Source organism: Diadema antillarum, unplaced genomic scaffold (assembly GCF_040938485.1).
Source record: "Diadema antillarum isolate AM-2024a unplaced genomic scaffold, OU_Dant_1.0 seq00000508_RagTag, whole genome shotgun sequence".
Taxonomy (NCBI): Eukaryota; Metazoa; Echinodermata; class Echinoidea; order Diadematoida; family Diadematidae; genus Diadema; species Diadema antillarum.
The window spans coordinates 424,742-446,442 of NW_027271463.1; the positions used below are offsets into that span (position 1 = coordinate 424,742).

At 39.5% G+C, this 21,701-nt stretch overlaps 1 protein-coding gene across 2 annotated transcripts; it reads left to right on the forward strand.

Annotated features, from left to right (window-relative positions):
* The first annotated feature begins 3,487 nt into the window (after positions 1-3,487).
* On the forward strand, positions 3,488-20,158 carry LOC139734083 (E3 ubiquitin-protein ligase MARCHF5-like). Of its 2 annotated transcripts, XM_071644898.1 has the most exons (5): positions 3,488-3,687; positions 5,889-5,981; positions 7,049-7,254; positions 16,048-16,538; positions 17,863-20,158. In XM_071644898.1, exons 2-5 carry the CDS (start codon positions 5,905-5,907, stop codon positions 17,974-17,976), a joined length of 888 nt encoding a protein of 295 aa, XP_071500999.1. In that variant the 5' UTR covers positions 3,488-3,687; positions 5,889-5,904; the 3' UTR covers positions 17,977-20,158. The 2 variants fall into 2 exon arrangements, with proteins under 2 accessions (XP_071500999.1, XP_071501000.1); XM_071644899.1 differs by lacking the exon at positions 3,488-3,687 and having other exon boundaries at positions 5,779-5,981.
* The last annotated feature ends 1,543 nt before the right edge of the window (positions 20,159-21,701 follow it).

The window sequence follows — 21,701 nt, forward strand, 5'->3', positions numbered from 1 at the left end:
CTATTCATCGCATGGCCCGTCTTTTCGTCGAGTCATTGCATTCATTAGGATCTGTCTATTATATCATATATTCAAAAAATTACAACATATCGTATTGTTTGTATAAGTTCCAAAATTTAATCTAGCGCTAACACATTGACTGATTTGTATGAAAATTGAGTGCGTGAGTGCACTGGGTAACAACTGATGAAGAATGCCGAGGATCAGGAGCCAGTTTCTAAATTCGGAGACGCACTTATATCGTTTTATGAAAATTGAAATAATGGAAGGCATAGGCCCCCTATCAACAAGCAACCAATATCATTCGTGTGCATTTAAGATTGTTGCAAAAAAAAAAGCAGCAGTAGAGCTCATGGTATAATTGCAACTTACAATATGATACAATACTGCAGACTTTCAGTGAATCACGATGCCAAAGGACAAGTTCACCTTCATAGACATGTGGATTAAATGAGTGAATGCAGCAATATTGATAGAAGACATCAGCAAGAGTGAGGAAAATCAGACAATCCATTTAAAAGTTATAAATTTGGAGTTTCTGCTCAGTCACTGTTGGATGGGAAGACTACTACAGCTGGTGATGTCACATGTGTACAACAATATATGATGATGATGATGCCAATGATGATGATGATGATGATGATGATGATGATGATGAAACAGCATATAATTGATTATATAGCGCCATTTGTCTGTATAGAAACATTCAAAGGCACCCGGCTCCCACAATGTGTCAAACATCATCCACAAAGTTGCAGGAAAAGACTGGATTTTTCGGTTCAGACTTGAAGGTATTGAGGCTTTTGCAATTCCGAAGCGGCACTGTTAGAGAGTTCCAAAGACGTGGTGCAATAGAAGACTATGAAAAATATAAAGAAAATTATAAAAAATTTCAACATATTTTCACTTTTCTTGAATAATAAAAGAACACTCGACTTCCCTCTTTCAGAAAGCAAGGGGGAATAATATTACCATTAACATACGTCAGTGAAGAGTCAAGGAACTGTGCACTTTTTTCCAGAAAGTAACATTTTGTGAAATTCTCATTATTTTTTTTTTTTATAGCGCTGTACGCATTATGTGACATTATACTATATAGTACACTGTAGCCTTAGACAGACATATACCAGCAGTGCTGTGCAGAAAATTAAAAAACTTTTGGACGGATTGTCCGATTTCCCCCAAACTTTCACTGATGTGTTATAATAACATATCATTGCTGCTTTCATTCAATCCACATGTTTACGAAGGTGGACTTGGGTACACACGCTCTATGTGTCACAGGTTTCTCCCGTAATATCAATCTTTTGTCCCGTGTCCGTCTATTCTATGCGGGGTAAACAGCCAATATTCCTGGTCCCGATGTATTTCTTTATTTTCATTCGTGAATGTGTATTTGACGCTGCTTTTTCTATATGAGAGAAATGTCTAATCAAGAAAAATAAAACAACCAAACAACACGTCAAGCACTACAAAATCTATGATTCAATAGGACTTTTTTATAACATCGAAGTCGAAAATATTGACTCTCTCAAAGCGTGCTGTCGGCAAGGAGGGAGGGGAGGGAGATCACATCACATCGTTTACAAATATCATCCTCGTGGTGCTTCGCCTTGCAACAGAGTATCTCGCATCATTCACCTATTTTGATGATCTTGTGAAATCGCACTGGCATAACACATTTACTATATTTTGTAGTATGTTTTTGTTGGATATATTTAATCAGGGACTAATAATCTAGCATTTTACGGGGGGGGGGGGGGGAGAGGGGCATGACGATGCGGAGCACGTGATATAGGCCTATTGTTCACGAGCCGCGCAATTAGACAAGGGGCGAGTGGGGGAGAGTCCGATTAATGCAGGGCTGCCAACAATGGAAACTAGTTGCTCTGAGAGTGAGACTCCCATAGGCCAAGCAATAATTTAATTAGGAGTCAAAATGAGTGAGATCAGTAGAAATGCATGCAAATAAAATAAAGTTTTAGAGTGAGAAAGGACCAAAATGAGTGAGTCGCCTCTCTCGGCTACCCCCCCCCCCCCCCCCGCTATTTTGAACCCCCGTAAAGTGATGTTTTCGTGGCATCTCCTATATATTGAACACAAAGGAGACCCTGAAAAGCAGTACATGAAAACATCTTTTCAAAGGACAAGTTCACCATGATATATACATGTGGATTTTAAGTGAATGCACCTATATCAATAGAACATGTGGTATAGTGAAAGTTTGAGGAAAATAATTGAACAATCAAAGTCAAAAGTTATGGATTTTTAACTATCTTTAAGTTTGTGCGCAGTCACTGCTGGATGAGAAGACTATAGTTTCTGGTGTCACATGCGTAGAACACTATAAAGGAAAAAGAGAATCCAACCCTTAACCTCATAAAAAATAAGAAAAACAATTCAAAGTATTAGATATACCTACACCTTTCCATTGACTTGTTATAATGTCATAACTATGCTAGAATAATATTATTCCACTACCTTCTGAAAGAGGCAAGTCACGTGGTCTTTTATTTTGCGAGAAAAGTGAAAATATGTTAAATTTTCATTTGATATTTTCTTAATGGGCCCTATCGTTTTACACATATTAAGTTGTAGTGGTCTTCTCATCCAGCAATGGCAGTAACAAAACTTTTAAAACTTCAAGACTTTTGAACAGATTGTCCGAGTTTCCTAAAACTTTTGCTGACATTGTGGCTAAGTCTACTAATACATAAATTGTTGCATTCATTTACACGTCCACATGCATTATTATCGATGTGAACTTGTCCTCTAAATCAAACCCACACATTTTCACTTGGCAGGCGAAGGGGGGGGGGGGGAAGTATAAACTCCGTAACACCTAATTTGCCGCTGCTTATTTACAAAATTAAAGGGGCGCACGCACCCCTCATTTCTTTCTTGTTATTTCGGTCTTTTGTTTCAAAAAGCGCTGGCCGCGGAACGTTTCTAGCTAACCGTGTGTGTGTGGGGAGGGGGGGGGGGGGGTCAAAGATAGGAATCTAGTGTAGGCCTATAAGATGTGCTATTATGTATTATCATTTTGCGATGTTATTTTGATAATATTATTTTTAGGGGCTTTTCTTTTCTTTTCTCTATTTTTATTTTAAAATAGCCAAGAAATGAGAGGAGGAGGCTGTGTATAATAGCACCCCCTTCATTCGCCGCCCCTTTGTCACATCCTAGATTTCTGTCCTCCCTAATCACGTGGTAAGGAAAATTATAGTGAACCTAAATTTATCTCTGTGAATGAAAATAATAGTGACAGACCCTTCGACAATTGTCCTACATACAGGGTCGACTGTCTGACATTCGAGTACAGGGTGTACTAGTACTGTTTTGTACTGTACTATTACAGTAGTCGACTCGTTTTGAGGTCGAGGTGTCCAGAACCCTTACCTTCTCAAACCACCCACCCGATCATCACATGCTATGTATATGTAGTGCAAAGCAAAGAGAGTGCCCTTCTACCTATCTGTTAGACGATATTGATGCCGTGTTGTAACGTACGTAAACATAATGGTATTCTACATTATTTTGTACAAGTGAATCAAGAGGATCGGACTGCGTTCACCGACTCGTAACACATTCACCAGTTTCGCCCCAGTTTCCTGTTCGACTTGCACGTAGCGCCCGTCATATGGAGATTTCAACTTTGCTCGTCGGATAGTTTACTGTCAACTCACGGTACAGTATCAAACTTACACTTGATTTGTGTACAGCGACAGGGCTGTATAGTATAGGTCTAGTTAGGTACAATGTAAATTTACAGTATTGTGGGTAGTAGAGTGCCTTTTTTCGTTTGATTTGGATTGCATTCTTCAGCTATGAACTGTACAGGAGTCTGCGTAGGTCCGTGCAGCCAGACGCAGTTTTCGCGGAACATTTCCCCGACGACCAGATCTGAGCATTGAGATAAGACCGATTTTTCGGTCAAGTTGTTGTTGGTGCTTAAAGGCGCCTCATTCAATATTGAATATTTACGCCTTTTATCTCATATAGGGTCTAGATAGAAAAAGAAATTCACACTCATTTTTTCAACAACGGAAAAAATAATAATCATGATAGTTCCATTGTTATATATCTAGACGTCTAAGTAAAATAGTAATCATGATTATAATTTAGCGCGGGGAGCAATCTGCACGCATAAAGGTTGAGATAGAGAAAAGCAGCCTTGTAGCAGTGTGTTGGGTGGATCAGACTGCCCGAATCTACAGCTGTAGTGTAGAACCTACACTGTAGACCTACATGTATAGCATACAATGTAGCCTGTATTGAATTCTACCTACTGAGTGAGCTACGTCAGTACGTGAGTTACAAGTGTAAATTAGTTACCGGGTACAATATACTATAGTTTGTAAACATTCAAACAATTGTAGGGTTAAGTTCAAGCAATACAAAACATCTAAGGTCTATGATTTATTGATAAAAAATACTGAAAGAAAAGGTATTCAACAGTTAACTAACAGTACTTACGTTACAGATTCTCTCTGTTTTGCATCGATAAAAGGTGTTCATACACTGCAATACATGATTTCATATGCCTACTGTGATACATGTATACAATATTTGGGGTCTAGATCCATCTCATATGTCATTGTTCCCTTCAATCTTACTGGCTTTATTATGCTATGAATATCATGCACATAAACATCATATAAGATAGCATTGCATTGCGTAAAGTCATGAAAAGTTATCGAGGTAGTTACAGGCCTTGAATTAACCGACGGAGTGAAAGAGTGAACACCAAGTTCACCAAGAAAAAAGAAATATCCCACGATGCCAAGGTGTGCCAGACTGGGGAATGGGGAGGGGTGGAGAGAGAGAGACCAATCAACAGAAGAAACCGCATGTACTGGCGCATTCTTGGAGGTCATGAACTGTCTGTCACAGACTAATCAATTCACACGCGTGCGCAAATTCCTTTGCCATGTGGTTTTGCCAGCCAGCTGTCGGAATGTGCTTTGAAGTTTCATGGCAGCCTGGCCTGGCTGGCCTGAAAGGGTGTCGAGTTTCAATCAATACCTACTGTTGTTTTATTCCTGTTTTAAAAAATGTCGTTTCACCTGATAGCAACGCGGAGATCGGGAATGTGTTACAGCTGTAGGGAAGAGGTTTTTGTTGTGTGTTGCACTTTGTGTGTGTGTGTGTGTTTGTTTGTTTGTTTTTCTAGGTTTGTTTTTCTTCTTTCTTTTTTCATAAACACCAAACATGCCCTTTCCAATGTGGCCTTGGTGCCCCTCTGACTGACCTAAGTGCCCTGGCCTCTTGGAAAAAGTGCCCTTTTCTAAATGGCCTTACCCCTCCAAAATCCTATTTCGAGGCCTGTAGTTATGATGAGATAGACGTCGGCCTCTGTGAGGTGATGTGGTCTACTGTTTTTTTTTTACAGAACAACATTGGAAAAACAAAGTGACAAGGGAAATTTTGGGGAAGAAGGAAACTAATGATCAGGTTCGTGGCCAGTGCAGCGATAATCTACTGTATACGCTGAATATTTCGCGAGGTTTTTATTTTCGCGAGTCAGCTGCTATTCGGAAAATTAAAGACACGCAAAAATATCAACTCTAATGCCGATATGAATGTGACGTACGCGTATACATTTCTCCATTCAGTACAGGACTCCACGATCGCGAATTTGATCACTCGTGAAATTGTCAGGAAATCCTCATTCGCAAAAATTTAGACTCGCTAAATATACGGACTTGCAAAATATATGGTGTATACAGTATTCAATGGGGGGGGGGGAGAGGAGAGAGAGCAAAATAATGATGTCTGACTGTTAAGTCCACATGAACAGCGGAAGTAGTATTGAGTTTGGTATGAGTGTCTTTTATACTTTACACATGTTTTTGATGCTGTGTTCGTTTTATTGTATTTCCCCAAAGTATACTTTTAGCACTGATGACAAGTTGTACCGAGACAATGTCCGAGTGTCCACCAGCACGTAGCTATGGTCGGCCAAACAGTATTGATGACAAGTAAGATTACCAGTAGTAAACTCTAGTATTAAACAGGAGCTTGCTATGTTATAAGGTTAGCAGTGACTATTCTCATGTGGCACAGGAAGTATTGACCGATTCTGTGACGCGTTATGTGTATTTTTGGCATGGGCGCAGCCATAGTGGGTGTCTTAGCCGACCCCCCCTTCCCATTCCCCACCCCTCTCCCTACATTAGCACGCGCGCAGAATGAAAAACTGCTTTAGCCAATGGGCGTCTCGTACTGAGTGCGCGAATGCTTGCTCAGTGCGCGAACCTTTGTTACAAGTGCGCGATAAACATGTTGCCCGGGGTGGGGGAGAGCGGGGGGGGGGGGGGGGGGTCGGCTCAGACACCCACTATGGCTGCGCCCAGTGTCATGAAATGTTTGCTTCCCTCAACGAACCCGAATCGGTCAATAGAAATCATACACATAGTATGCATTGGTGGTTGAAGTCAGAAGAAGCTATTAGTGGTGGCTGTGCCAACATAGCAAGTACAGATGTTTTCAAGATAAAAATTACAACAGTGTTCAATATTGCTGCATTATCATCATTATTTTCATGATTACTACCATCATCATGAATATGATTGTTCAATGTCATGTGTGGATCATTCAAAGCAAATGCTGCATGATGTTTAATGCTCCAGTGCATCTATTCTTATAAGGACCATTATTTGATATGTACATGAAACTATCCACTATCTTATTTTAGCCAGTTGCTTTGTTGATGATGTGCATGAATCAGTCCTACAGTGTAGACAACACTAACATCTGAGAGCAGTATTTCAAAGCCCTGTAAATAAGATGTGGAACTATTGATATTTCGCCCTAGGCAAAATTTCAGCAAACATAATTTTGTTTGCAAATTTGGGTCCTTTTGTCTGAATATGGCTGAAATATTTGTGTTGTAACATTTACATGATAGTGTTGCGCAACATGAATTTCACAAAAATGTCCATGCCGGGAAATACTTCTATGATCTGATTCATGCCAAGCAGTTATTCCTGTGTTTGATTGCTAAGTCTCTCACTGTCTATGCTCCATACATGTCTGGTCTGGACAGGAGAACCTGCTGGGTCTGCTTTGCCACCATTGAGGATGACCATTCAGCCGAGTGGGTGCGGCCCTGCCGTTGCCGCGGCACCACAAAGTGGGTGCACCAGATGTGCCTGCAGCGATGGATTGACGAGAAACAGCGTGGTAACAGCATGGCCAAAGTAACCTGTCCTCAGTGCAATGCAGAGTACTCCATCACATATCCAGAACTGGGTGCGTTGACTTTTATCTTGGGTTGTTGCTCTCACTGTTCTCTTTTCTTTCCCTCAACTTTCTGCATTTCATTTTCATCACCAATATGCCAGGTAGTACAATTAGCTCATGTGCACGTTTGATCTTTCTTTTTCTCACATCACTCACTTTCAAAGTGACATAATGCGCAATCTTATCTGATATAGCAATTTATGTAATTCATGTTGAGGCAAAGAATTAACTTGTGTAGACCAATGACCAGATTCATCTGTCAATTTAAACTTTTGGGGAGGCACCCATTTTATTGGTTTTGCAGTGAATGCATCTTACACTAGGCTGTAGTGAACATTTTGTTTCTGTCTGGTGGATATGCTGGCAAGCACCATTTATAAGGATTACTGAACTGATCATCGTATCCCCCGAACAGAGTTCGGAGGATACCGGTACTATGGATTTGGCCTCATTGTGCCGCCGCGTCCGCCACAGAGATTTTCTTGTAAGCGCTCTCCTGGGTGCAGTTCTTCTTAGATCATCTTCAAATTCGGCATGAAGGTGTATTATGGTAAAACAAAGACGCCTAGGTTTTTGGTGATGGCGCCCTCGCTTGTTCCGTCTTTATACATGAAAAGGTAAATTAACAGGGTCTGCTTGTGTGTGCGACGCTGGCCTTGATTCTTGACCGAATTTTTTTTTTTTTTTCAAATTTGGTATGTAAATGTATCATAGTCAAATCTATACACCTACACCTATGATAATGCTGCCCTCACTGTTCCACCTTTTACACCCTGATCATGTCAAAATTTGCAAAAGTGCTTATCTATGCAATAACTTGATTATTAATCAACGGATTTTATTCAGACTTGCTAAGGAGGTGTATTGGTAGTCATTCTACGTGAAGGACACAACAGTTTGTGGTAACGGCGCTGTCAGTGTTCCGACTTGGATGCCATGTCACATTTCTTGTGCGCGCTGTATCAGCCACATTTTGTATTTCTTATCAGATTTTCTTCAAATTTGGCGAAAAGGTGCATTATAGTGAATTGAAGATGCCTTTTGTTTTTGGTGGTGGCGCCCTCGCTTGTTCCGTTTTTATACACGAATCGGTAAATATTTTAGAGTCTGCTTGTATGTACGATCCTGGCTGTGTTTCTTGACTGATTTTTTTTTTTTTTTTTGTCAAATTTGGTAAGTAAACATACATGTATAAGCCAGTTCGGAGATAGCTCATGTGCACATGGGTACAATTGACCTTTCATTTTTCTCAGTTGGTTAGGCACTTCACTCAATTCAAAGCGACATAATGCAGCAGCTTGCCCAACATAGCAATTTATGGAACTCGTATTCTAACAAAGAATGAACCTGTGTTAGCTGTGTAGATGAAGTGACCAGAATGGTTCATCAATCAACACTTTGGGAAGCATCTATTTCATTGTGCTGTTTTGAATACATTAACAAACTTTTTCTGTTAACATTGCCAAATACTAGGCTTGCTGTCAGGTGGATGAACTGGCAGGCACCATTTATAAGGATTCCATGAATAATAGCATTACAGATGCTTATCTCAGTGAAATTAAAAACCAACCTGTCTCTCGGTACAAATTACCTTTTTCTGCTCATGCTCAAACTGGAACCTTGAACTGGCTTTATATTATAGTCAAATCTAGACACCTTTACATATTGATACTGCTGCCCCCACTGTTCCACCCTCTTTTACAGGGTCAAAGGTCACCCTGATCAGGACAAAATTTGCAAAAATGCTCAATTATGCAATAACTTGATTGTTACTCACTGGATTTTACTCAGACTTGCTAAGGAGGTGTATGGGTGGTCATTCTACATGAAGGACACAACAGTTTGTGGTGACGGTGCCCTCAGTGTTCCGACTTGGAGGCCATGTCACATTTCTTGTCTATGCTCTATAGCTTAAAGCCACATTTCTTGTCGGATTTTATTCAAACTTGCTATGGAGGTTTGTGGGAGTTATTCTAGGTAACAAAAGTTTCCATTGACAGTGCCCTCATTGTTCTGACTTTTAAGGATGCCATGTCATATTTCTTGTATGTGCTATACTACATGTAACCCCATTTCTCATGGGATTTTATTTAGATTTGCTAAGAATTGGTGAACGGATGGTCATTCAACATGTACATGTAGGACACAACAGTTCGTGGTGGTGGTGCCCTCAGTGCTCCAACTTGGATGCCAGTAATACATTTCTTGTGCATGCTCTCTCAGCCACATTTCTTGTTGGATTTTATTCGAACTTGCTATTGAGGTTTACGGGGAGTTGTTCCAGGCAACAAAAGTTTTCATCAATTGCCAGCACTCTCATTGTTCAAACGTTTATAGGATGATATGTCATATTCCTTGTATACGCTATATACCAGCCTCATTTCTCGTCGGATTTTATTGTATCCTGCGACAGTTGCCATGTTATACAACATTCTGGCCTAAAAAGTAATCCAGATGGGGTATGGGAGACGGGTTCGGGGGATACATGTGCTCGAACGGGTCTCCTATGGGAGTGCTCTAGTTGTAATTCAGATGCTTACATTGTGCCTCAGTGAATTACAAAACCTAACATGCCTGTTAGTACAATTGACCTTTTTTTCTGCTCATGTGCAAAGGGGAACTACACATGTAAGAACTAGCTTATTGTTAACCAAAACTATGGGCTAGTTTTGTAGACACTTGTCTTGTGCTGAACACTGGTCACAAATTTAATGATTAAACTGATTTGAAAAACTGCATGAAGCGCACAACAAATCTACATGTATTTGTTATCCATGATCTCAGAGGCTATTGGTTATACTGAATCTGAGAAGTACAAATATTTTGCATTTCAGTGAAGAGTTTACATACAGGCCATACATATGCTTTTTCAATACACCTTGCAGCCCATCTCTCTTCAGAAGTCCTAGGAGGTGCTTTTATTTGGGGGGGGGGGGGGGGGATCAGGATGGTGCTTCTGAGCAACTGGTTGGTGGTGCTCCATGTAGTGTGGACACAACTTTTCACCTTTGTGTGTGATGTACTGCTGCTGTACAAGCAGGTGCTCATTTGTATGTTATAGTCTTGTATGGATCATTGTTGTTGTTTTTTTTGGCAACTTACCATCTCTATCTCTCTCCCTGTATCTGATTCTTGCTTTGACTAAAACAGATAAACACAACTACAAATTGTAACTTGCTTAGAATAGACTTTGACCTGATCTGATCATTAATCACTCTGTTAAGGTCAAAGTTTTCCAGTATGTATGGTCTAGAAATATTATCTCTGTCTTTACATTTTCTTTTGCATGTTTGTCTGTTTATGTACCTCTACACCATGATGTTTTACTTAATACACTCCATTCCTTATTTGTCTGCCATCTATTGATATGATAATTCCTTTGCTACCGTGACTGTATAAAAACACACACACACACACACACACACACACACACACACACAAACAGATACAAACAAATAGGTAAGAAGAATAAGAGGTTCCCACCATTGCATGTTACCCAGGTAGTAAGATTTGCTATACATACCTATCACATAGCAACAAATAGGATAGCCTGGAATTTCAAGATTAAGATCAAGATCAAAGTCTGAATGAAATTGTATGAAGATCGTCTGTGATTGATGTTAATGTTTGTTTGTTTTTGGATGGATCTTGCCAGGGTAATAATTAGTTTTTGAAAATAAAAAGCAAATCACCAATCAAAATGTCAATCTGTAACGTTTGACTAATAAATGAAAATATCAGGCCTGTCCACATAAATTGGAAGGAATTGTTGGGATGAAGTTTGAAACAATGAGATTGCAATGTTTAGCCTTTCTCCTTTTGTTTATTTTTCCTTTTTTATGCCTCCGCCACGTAGTGGTGCCAGAGGCATTATGTTTTCGGGTTGTTCGTCCTTCTGTCCGTCCGTTCGTAATGAATTTTGTGGACAACGTAACTAAAAAACCTTTTGAGGTATCCTAATGAAACTTGGCATGTATGTGTATTAGGGGGTGAAGTTGTGCCTATCAACTTTCGCGTGCACATGCTTAAGGTCAATGGTCAAATGCTTGAAATTTCACTATTCCCCCACATCTATGCAATGCCTGAAGATATTTTCTAGAAACTTAGTGTATACATGTATTACCCAATTAAGATTCTCTGGTGAAAGTTTGTGGTCATGAGGTCAAGGGTCAAAAGGTCAAGTAAAAATATTGAAATTTCACTTTTTTCTCTGTGTCTTGGAAATTGTTCAAGGTATCTTCATGGAACAGAGGATATATGCATGTACTGACTGGCAGTGATTTTTAGGGAATTTGGGGTTCTTTGGGTCAAAGGTCAGGGGTCAAAGGTCAAGGGCAACACTTCAAAATTGTACTATTTTCCTTGTATTTATGCAATGCCAGCAGGATTATTTCTTTTAACTTGGTGTATACATGCATGTATAACCCAATAGAGATTCTCTGGGAAGTTTTTTTTTTTTTTTTTTTTTTGCCAAAAAAGGTCAAAAGGTCAAAGATCAAGTGAAAATGCTGTACTTACTTCTTCCTCCATATCTCGGAAGTGGCTCAAGTTTTCTAAGAATCTTGAAACTTAGTACATATTTATATGCATGTTCTGCCCGACAGTGATTTTCTTATGAATTTTAGGGTCAAAGGCCAGATGAAAATGGTAACAATTTACTGTTCAATACAGAAATTGCACTTTTTCTCCATACCTTGAAACTTACTCATGGATGTATAAACTTATGAAAGGGTCAAAGTCAAATTAAAGTCCTTAAATCCCCAAATATGTGATGTATGCTCTCCTATTCATACAAGTAAACCTAGTTCAAGGAAGGTGAACATTCAACACATTTGAGATAAACATGTCATTTTAATATTTTGCCAATTTTGTGAAAATGTAATCTTACATTGTCCACATGTACTATAGGAGAATCATGCATTATGGCGGAGGCATACCAGTCGCCATAGCGACATTTCTAGTTTTGTTTGTTGGAATAAGATAGATAATGTAGTCTAGCACAGTAGCTCGATGTCCACAAGCTATACTACATGTACAGGTACTGTCTTAGTTTTGACAGCTCAGTTCGTTTTGTGTTCACCCTTCATCCTTGTTGGACATTTCATCTGTAATGAGATTACATATGTAATTGGTATTTGACCTTCTTAAGGCACATTCATAATTCATAGCAGTTCATTGAGCTTGGTATGGCAATTTATGAAAGTTGTCTTTAAATGTTTGAAAACTCATTCAGTCCATGTCACTTGTGGAAAATAATAGATGTGGGTCATTCCATGGGGTTGGGCCATGCTCTAGATTTTCATGTTGTGCAGGGAATAAAAGTCATATTCTGAAAATTTTATCAAATAATTGCTTGTGGTTTGTGGTTATTCTTGGAGAGAGATGTGTGAAGAATTATTTGATGAATAAAAAACAAGCCTGTGTACAAATTTATTTTGTCTGTGACTGTTTCATTGTTGATGTCTCATGGTTTTTTTGTGGTACCAGTTGTGACAAAAATATATGCCATTTTCATGGCAATGTAATACAGAAATACACAACCTTTCAGCATTATGCCTATCATAATTAAGAGAGGCAAGGTGACTTCTACAAAGACTATAAGGCACATAAACATGTGTCACAAAATAAGAACACCAGAGCATCTTGAAGCAACCTCATACCGATGTTACAAACGAAGTCCGCGGCGATTTTTGTTGTAACATCGGTATTGCATGGTTTTACATACACTTATAATCATAATATGATCAGAAACTTGATTTCTATAATTAGACTCATATTTTAGGAGTATTATTGTCCAAAAATTAGCATCAAAAAGCTCCAAATAAAAGAGAAAACACAGAACATATTACCGTACTTCCGTCCGAAGTCCGGCCTCTTCGTGTAACATCGGATAAGAAAGTCGCGCTCGCGACAAAAAGAAGAGCTACTAACTTCAGCAATCGTATTTACGTCACTGGCAGTACTTCCCCAACGGCGGGAAGACCACTTACAGCCCGTTCACACCTACCTGGACGGTGCAAGACCCGTTTTTCTGCTGTAGTCCGTGTTACATCGGTACGTGAATTTCGATGTTTCCGATCGGGAATTTCAATGTTTCCGATGTCAATCAGTAAGCTTGTACGCTATTTTACGAAGTAAATAACTTTTGTCACATTTTGTAAACTGTATTGGAGGAAAAAAACGATATTAAAACCACTAAACTGGCCAAATATACGGTGGACGATGATGCTGTTAACACGCTGTAGTCCCACATACTGAGATATTTGTTACTTGTTCATGTTCGTAATAGTGATCGCCAAATTTCCCCTTTTATGCCCGTCTCTGCAAAAGGAGCATGTGTTCCTCTCTTAGAAAACCGTACAAAAGTATGTCCAGTGTATCTTCACGGCAATATAACATTATTTTACCTCCCGATTCTTGTGAATTTTGGACCTTACTTATGTCATTCGTATCTACCAAGTAGATGTGCTGAACGTTAGTACGGTACTATGAAGTTGGAATACGTAGACGTCCAGACTGCGTCTGAGCTAAAGAAAGAGTTTGCCCAATTTTGTTGTTGATATTTTGGGAATTAAGAGCTGTTAGATTCTTTCTCTTGAACAGATTTACAATGTCAGTGTTTTCCTTTCAAGATTTCACTGACCTGTTAATAGTGTTACTGTTAGATGGCTTTACGGTGCTCTGATGAAGCAGTACATGGGTTCACTGTTTCCATTCCACGTTCACTCACTGTAAAGTCTCAAAGCTAAAATGCCAGTTTCGTATTCATTTTGGGTAGGTAAATTGGTAGGAAATAGTTCCATGTGTACCGCAATCAAAATTGGCATAATATTGGTCTATCCTATCCTAAAAAGAGGGCAAAAATTTTGAATTTGATGGGGATTGAGTACCGTAAAAAAAAAGGGGGGGGGGGCCTAGTATTTTGTTTGAGGTCTATTTGGAATAGGACCGTAACCGTAAACCTAACCCTATCCCTAACCCTAGCCATGACACTGGGGGCAGCGCCCTGCCCTTGGCCTTGCTAGCTTACATAGATGTGAAAAAAAAATTAGCGTAGAATATGAAAATGATTTTTTACATGCTATATTATTATTAATATTATTAACATTACTGCTGTACATCATTTTAAGCGTAACCCATATTTTTTTTATTTTTTTTTTTGGTGGATGGTACACATGGAACTGTAGCCAACTGGTATGACAAGAGGTAGAAAGGTAAGCAAAATTGTCCAAATTATTTAATTCCATTCATATACACAGATACATCAACAGGAATATAAAGAGTACACAGACACAAATTTTCTGTTAATTCTTTCATTTTATTTCTCTTCACACCTTTTGTCCAGTTTGTCGATGAATCTGCCATGGATCCTCCTCTGCCGCCGCTACGTGATTAAACTACGTGAAAGAGTGAAAAGGGCACAGCCACAGCACTCCACAAACAGAGAGAGGAAGCTGACAAAGCAACACCAAAGAAGAGCGAACATAACAAACTAGACAAAAAGAAAACTGCACGGAGGGAAAATGGACATTGTAGAAAAGAGCAGAAATTAACTTCAAACAAAGAACATGGAGAAGACAAGAAAACTTGTATGATTTCCCTTTATTAGTTTTCATAGTTGAGTTGACAGTTGATGAAGTTGTTAGTCAGAGTATATAAGGTCAAATTGTGTAAGGCTCGACATCATTCTTCTTATTATTATTAAGTCTACCTTCTTTCATACCAGAGTTACAAAGAATTGAAGTCTGTGTAACATAGGTGTTGTTCCAAAGGTATACAGCAGGTATAATTCCAAAGAACTGCTACATTAGTGTTATTCAGGGGAACATACATAAAGTCTATGTGTGTAGGTTTTAACATCTGACACCACAACAAAGGAAATCAGTTGATATGTCGTAATGTACCTATGTTACGAAGACATACTGTCCGTGTAACATAGGTAATATACTGTGGACAAGGTTGTAGTACGAAAACCCCTGATGATAACAATAAAATCATGTTTTCACTTGAATGTCCATACAACTCACTTGCCTCGACTGTAGTTTTATATAAGAATATTGTTATTGTGTCACTCTTGAGGAAAAAGTTAAACCTTTGGTTAAAATTGTAAATGGTTTGTAGAAAAAACATGTTAATAAAAGTGTCTTGCGGTTGATATCAGAATGGACAATCTTACTAATAATGATCTCGTGTGCCTGTCAGATAACATGTTGATGTGTTATGGTGGAAAAAAACTGGGATATGTTCATTGTTATCATTTCAGAACACAAAATTATTGAGGATGTCACAAAATGAAGTCCATGTAACGTAGGTATTTGTCATACCTGTTTACCCATGCTGACTGAAAGTGTGCGAAGTAATAAACAGATTTCTAGTGGAATAAGTTGAAGAATGGGAGTAACAAATCAGGGGGAAAGAGAAAATTTCAATTTACCCAACTTGAATTTTCAACTTGTATGTCACAATTTCAGTCCCAACCCCATGGAATTACCCATATGGTAAATGGGTGTGCTGATATCAACTGAGATTAGCATTTTACATTGATGACACTGATCTGCAATGAGTCCATATTCAAGGCCTTGACACTGATTAGAATTAATTGGATGGTGCCTATATACTGTACAGTGTACTCCTCACCATTTCATTAAGTTTAACTATCGTTGCCATAATTTCAACTAACCAGAGCACCATTTTTCATGACGTTTTTATTTATTTTTTGATATATGAATGTACATTTTGAAAGAACTATCAGGTATGTATTATGAGTAATGTATGTGTTTGTATGTGTTTGATCTCAACCAGGACCCATTGTATTCATCTTGGATGCGGTAGATAGGTTTATCTTCAAAGTCTGCCCATTTGCAGCGGGAGGCATCGTGGTTGGGTCAGTGTACTGGACGGCTGTCACCTATGGAGCCGTCACTGTCATGCAGGTCCTCGGCCACAAGGAAGGGCTGGACGTGATGGAGCGGGCGGATCCCCTCTTCCTCCTCATTGGCCTTCCCACCATCCCAGTCATGCTCATCCTGGGCAAGATGGTCAGGTGGGAGGACTACGTCCTGCGCCTCTGGCGCAAGCATTCCCCAAAGCTCCCCTTCTGGAACTACCTGTTTCCCGAGGAAAGCATGAAGGTGCCCACTGTACCTCGCGCTGCGGCAGAGCCTCAAGCCATCTCGGACCCTGTCTCTGCAACCAGGGTCCTCTGCGGTGCCCTCATCTTCCCCACCATTGCTACGATGTGTGGGAAGCTCATGTTCAGCTCCTTGAACTCCAATCTGCAGAGAACTATCTTGGTAAGCACTGGAAATCAGCCGCAACTCGTGATCACTGCAGATTTTCTTCTTGGTGTTAAATGCCTTTGTCCTGGCAGAGTACAAGAGGCAATATGGTTGTTCATTTGTCTTATCTGTTATTTCCAGAATTCGGAATTCCAGAAATCCAGAATTCCAGAATAGTTTTAAGAAATATCATCAGGGGATTTTTGTGATATTTGGGTTTAATAGCCATGATGCACAAAATGTAGTTGCTATGATAGGATTTTTTTGGTCAAAATCCCTGAAGGTCAAAAGTTACTGACCTCTGGCTACAACTGTTCAGGCCACAACTTCAGCTCCAAATAATGTCATGGTAATATAATTTGTTGGGAAGGGATGAATAAAAGCAGGCAAGTCAAAGGTCAAAGGTGGAGGTCAAATGTCACTGTGCTTTGGCTAGAAACAGTCATTCTCCAACCATAATGTCAGCTAGAGCCCAGGCAGTTATGTGATTTGATAGGAAGGGTACAGATAGACGATTCTGTAAATCAATTGCAAAGGGAAAAAAGGTCAAGGTAAAAGATTGCTGGGCTTTGGCTTTCACTAGCATTGTTCAGCCATAGCATCAGCTAAGAATGTCTCTTGGCAGTCTTATTCAATGGAAAGGATGAATAGGAATAGACAACCCTTGGATAAAATGGCAAGGGCAAGGTGGAGGTTTGAGGTTAAGATGAAAGGTCGCAGAAATTTAGCCAAAATCCAACGTCCAGCCTAATTCATCATCAGAAAAATCCATTGGAAAAGTAATTACCTATTATGAATATAAGTGATATACCATCCAAGTCACTGTATATGATCAATGAACTGCATCGTAATGTTAATTAAGGACCATGCTTGCAGCAGAAATTAGTGAGTAAGGCATACAGTGGTCTGTGCAGTAGTAGAGATATTCTTTATTATTGTTATTTTTAATAGTATCTGTTTGGCTTTAGCTGTAGCTGCAGCTTTGTGGTTCTATCTCCATCACATGGCTCTCTGGAGGCATCCATGCATGCTCTATTTGATAATATGCTCAAGGTGTCATAACTTATCATTTATCTGAAACCAAAACTTGATTTATTTTGCAGTTGAGAGTACAGTACAAAGTGTATATCCCTTATGATAATCAACAATATGTCAACCAGCCATATCCAGTTGTCCAGGGTAAGACATGATTTTAAAGCATGCTATAGGAAAATGTAAAGCAGATGTAGATTGTCACTGGAAGGCTGCATCACAGGTCATATTTTGGTGTTGTTCATTGTTGTGTTTGGAATTAATGAAAATGCTCACATGATAGCATCCATTTCATTTTTCACGACAGGGTGGCATTGCTTTCGTCGCGATCAAGGGTGCCCTGAAAATCTTCTACAAGCAGCAGCAGTATCTACGGCAAGTCCACAGGAAAGTGCAAGATTTCTCAGAAGACTCCCGGTAGCCCGGAGATGGAAGATGATGAAACATGCATCGAGTGCTTAAAATGTTGCATTTGAACTGAATAGGATGTCAGTGTGCAAAAACCCACACGCAGCAGCAGAGATTGAAGAACATTCACAGAAATGATTTTGACTGTGAGTACGGACTTGATTTACCAAACTGATTTCCTGAGCAGTTGTTGGCAGGTTCTTCGGAGAGCACTTGAATAGACAGTCCTTCTGATACCAGTCATGTGAGACTGAGTGAAGCAGTCTCAGTGAAACGGACTCAAGTCATTCAACTATCAGGTGGAGTTTGATGGTGTGTCATTTGAGAGTGACTCTAGTGGGTTGAGACAGTTTGCTCCACTGGAGTAAAGCAAGATATTGGAGTAGGAGTGTGCTGTTATCCCACTGAAAAATCTTGGAAGGTGTTGATTTGCTGTGACACTCACCAGGAAAGGAGTAGGCTGGTGAACACTGGCACAAGCAGTGCTACTGAAAAACAGAGGTGTCACTGCATTGTTAAAAACAAAACAAAACAAAACAAAACCAGAAAAGAATTGCAAAATGATATGTATGCCACTCTGTGTTGTATGTGTATGAAAAGCAGTGTTTCTATTCACTCTGAAATCAGTGCTGTTTTTGCCATCAGCCCAGGAATTGAGGATGTGTATAGCATGATACTTATTACAACTATCTGAGCTTGAACACCTTGTGGTGTTAAGCCTGTCTATAGATGTAGTGTCTTGCCTAGGATAGTTCAACAACTTTGAAAAGTGTTTAAACAGCATTCTGGACCTTTTTGTTCAAGACCTCCCAAGCTTCTATATTTGGCATAAACTTTCCCCCTTGCCTTTGTCCTGTTCCATTCTGATCAGTGTTCAGTCCAGTCCTTACCCCCTTAACGATAGACGATTATAGACTTCATTCATGGCACTAAGTCTTGTTGAAATAATCGCATAAACCATATCAAGAGATTCAGTCTGTTGTCTGTGGATTATTCCTTCCTGAGGACAGCGACTTAAGAGTTTTGAGACAACCCATTGTTGATTCATGTCAGGCATAGATTTTCCTTGGGAAGACCTAAGCGATTATTTGACACATAGGCAGCATGCTCGCTGTCACTAAATCTGAAAGCTCAGCATTACAGTAAAATCTATGTAATATAAACTGTGAGCTATACCAAAGCAATTTTGGTCAAAACATGATATTTTAGTGATAGTTTATGTACTAGTGCACTTCTGCTGAAATTTAGTGTGAATCACTCTTGCATGAAACACAGCTTCCATGTTCCATTGTGCTTGTGATGTTTGACAGGATGAAATTACAGCAAAACACAAAATAACTGGGAAAGAAAAAAACAAAGTCAAGCAAATATAAAGTATATGGCAGCTGCTGTATGGAGAAATGTAAGGTGGAAAATGAATTGACTGACTGCTACAATGACACGGGGTTATATTGCCCAGACCACTCACTACATGTCTATGTGAGGCAAGTGAGATTAGGTGATGGAGCATGGGCTACATATTGTACCTTAGGCAATATACTCTGATTTCCTAACCCCACAAAAATCAAGGCCATCCATTCAACTATCCCCGACTGTACCAGGCATACTAGTGTACATGTAAGGAGGAACATTGTAATGCATGTAAACAGGCCATGATATGACAAATATAACTGAAGTGGTGCAAAGGAGTGAGCAAACGAGAAGACCTTATTTACGCTGTTGGGGAATGCGTAACAAAGATTGAGTACTGTAAAAGTGAATGGTTTGCAGTGTGGAAATTTTTGTGCATTTGGCGCTACCAGAAACTAGCGCAAAAATGAAAGCATGTAAATATTTTTCCTTGCCATGTGTTCCACTGGTTTATGTCTTGATCGTGCAAAATTAAAAGCATGCAAAATTCATGTTGTCCTGCAGTCCCTAGTAGACTACATCCTACATTGTTTTGGAACAGGTGAATGTTATGTGATCTTGTTTGACAGCCAGCTTGCTATTTTGTTCCATGCCTTTTTGTCACCACAACTGTGTAACTTTCTTTATGAGCTTAAATTAAGTCCATAATCATAGCCTTTTTAATACGACCCCAGTTTTTATGCCTCCGCCATGAAGTGGCGCCGGAGACATTATGTTTTCAGGTTGTCCATCCATCAGTCCTTCCATCCGTCCGTAATGAATTTTGTGGACAGTGTAACTAAAAAATTTTTGAGGCATCGTAATGAAACTTGGCATGTATGTGTATTAGGGAGTGAAGTTGTGCCTATCAACTTTTGGGTGCACATGCTCAAGGTCAAAAGTCAAAAGGTCATGGTCAAATGTTCAAAATTTCACTATTTGCCCTATATCTATGCAATGCCTGAAGATATTTTCTTGAAACTTAGTGTATACTTGTATTACCCAATGAAGATTCTCTGGTGAAAGTTTGGGGTCATGAGGTCAAAGGTCAAAAGGTCAAGTAGAAATGTTAAAATTTCACTTTTTTCTCCATATCATGGAAAAGGTTCAAGGTACCTTCATGGAACATAGTATATATCAATATGCATGTACTGACTGGCAGTGATTATCTAGGGAATTTTGGGTTCATGGAGTCAAAGGTCATGGGTCAAAGGTCAAGGGTAATACTTCAAAATTTTACTATTTCCCTCATATTTATACAATGCCTGTAGGATTGTTTTCTATTTAAACTTGGTGTATGCATGTTTAACCCGATAGAGATTCTCTGGGAAGTTTTTGTTTTTGTTTTGTTTTTTGCCAAAAAGGTCAAAAGTCAAAGATCAAGTGAAAGTGCTGAACTTTACTTCTTCCTCCATATCTCGGAAGTAGCTCAAGTTATCTTGAAACTTAGTACATGTTCTGCCTGACAATTATTCTCTTATGAATTTTAGGGTCAAAGGCTAGCTGAAAATGGTAACAATTTATTATTCATTACAGAAATTGCACTTTTTCTCCATACCTTGAAAATTTCTCAATGCATAAACTATGAAAGGGTCAAAGTGAAGTTAAAGTCCTAAAATCCCCAAATACATGCTCTCTCATTCATCCAAATAAACCTAGGTCAAGGAAGGTGAACATTCAACACATTTGTGACAAACATGTCACTTTGTTATTTTGTCAATTTTGTGAAAATGTAATCATACATTTTCCACATGTACTATAGACCTATTGGGAGAATCATGCATTATGGCGGAGGCATACCAGTCGCCATAGCGACATTTCTAGTTTCATTTTTGTCAGCTAGCAGTGGGAGGGTAATCATTTATAGAAGGGACTACAGTCGATGTGATAGCGGGATGCAGTCTTACATCGTCTTGTGCATCCCTTCGCTGTAAAGTGACAAATTCTACGATGTAACAACCGTGTCACTGTGTTTACATCCCGTCGCATTATACAAACGTAATGTGGATTGGTTTGAGTATGTTCAAGGTATTCTTGGCAGTGCTTTTGTGCACTGCCACCAAGCCTTAAGCCCCAGTCACATAGACATGGCGGATCACCCCGGATCTGATCCTGGGTGATTTGGGGAGAGATCCGTGTTGACGCCTTGGACATCCTTGGACTCTGGACTTCGGGAGGCCAACGCGGCAACTTTTGGAGGTCAAAAACATCCGGTGTCATCCGGGGACTGCCGTGTTGGCTGAACAATCTGGGATGGTCCGTGTGGCTGCCGTGTAGCTGCCGTGTTGGTACGTGTAGACGCAATGCTTTTCCGGCCTTATCCATGTAGCTGCCATGTTGATACCATTG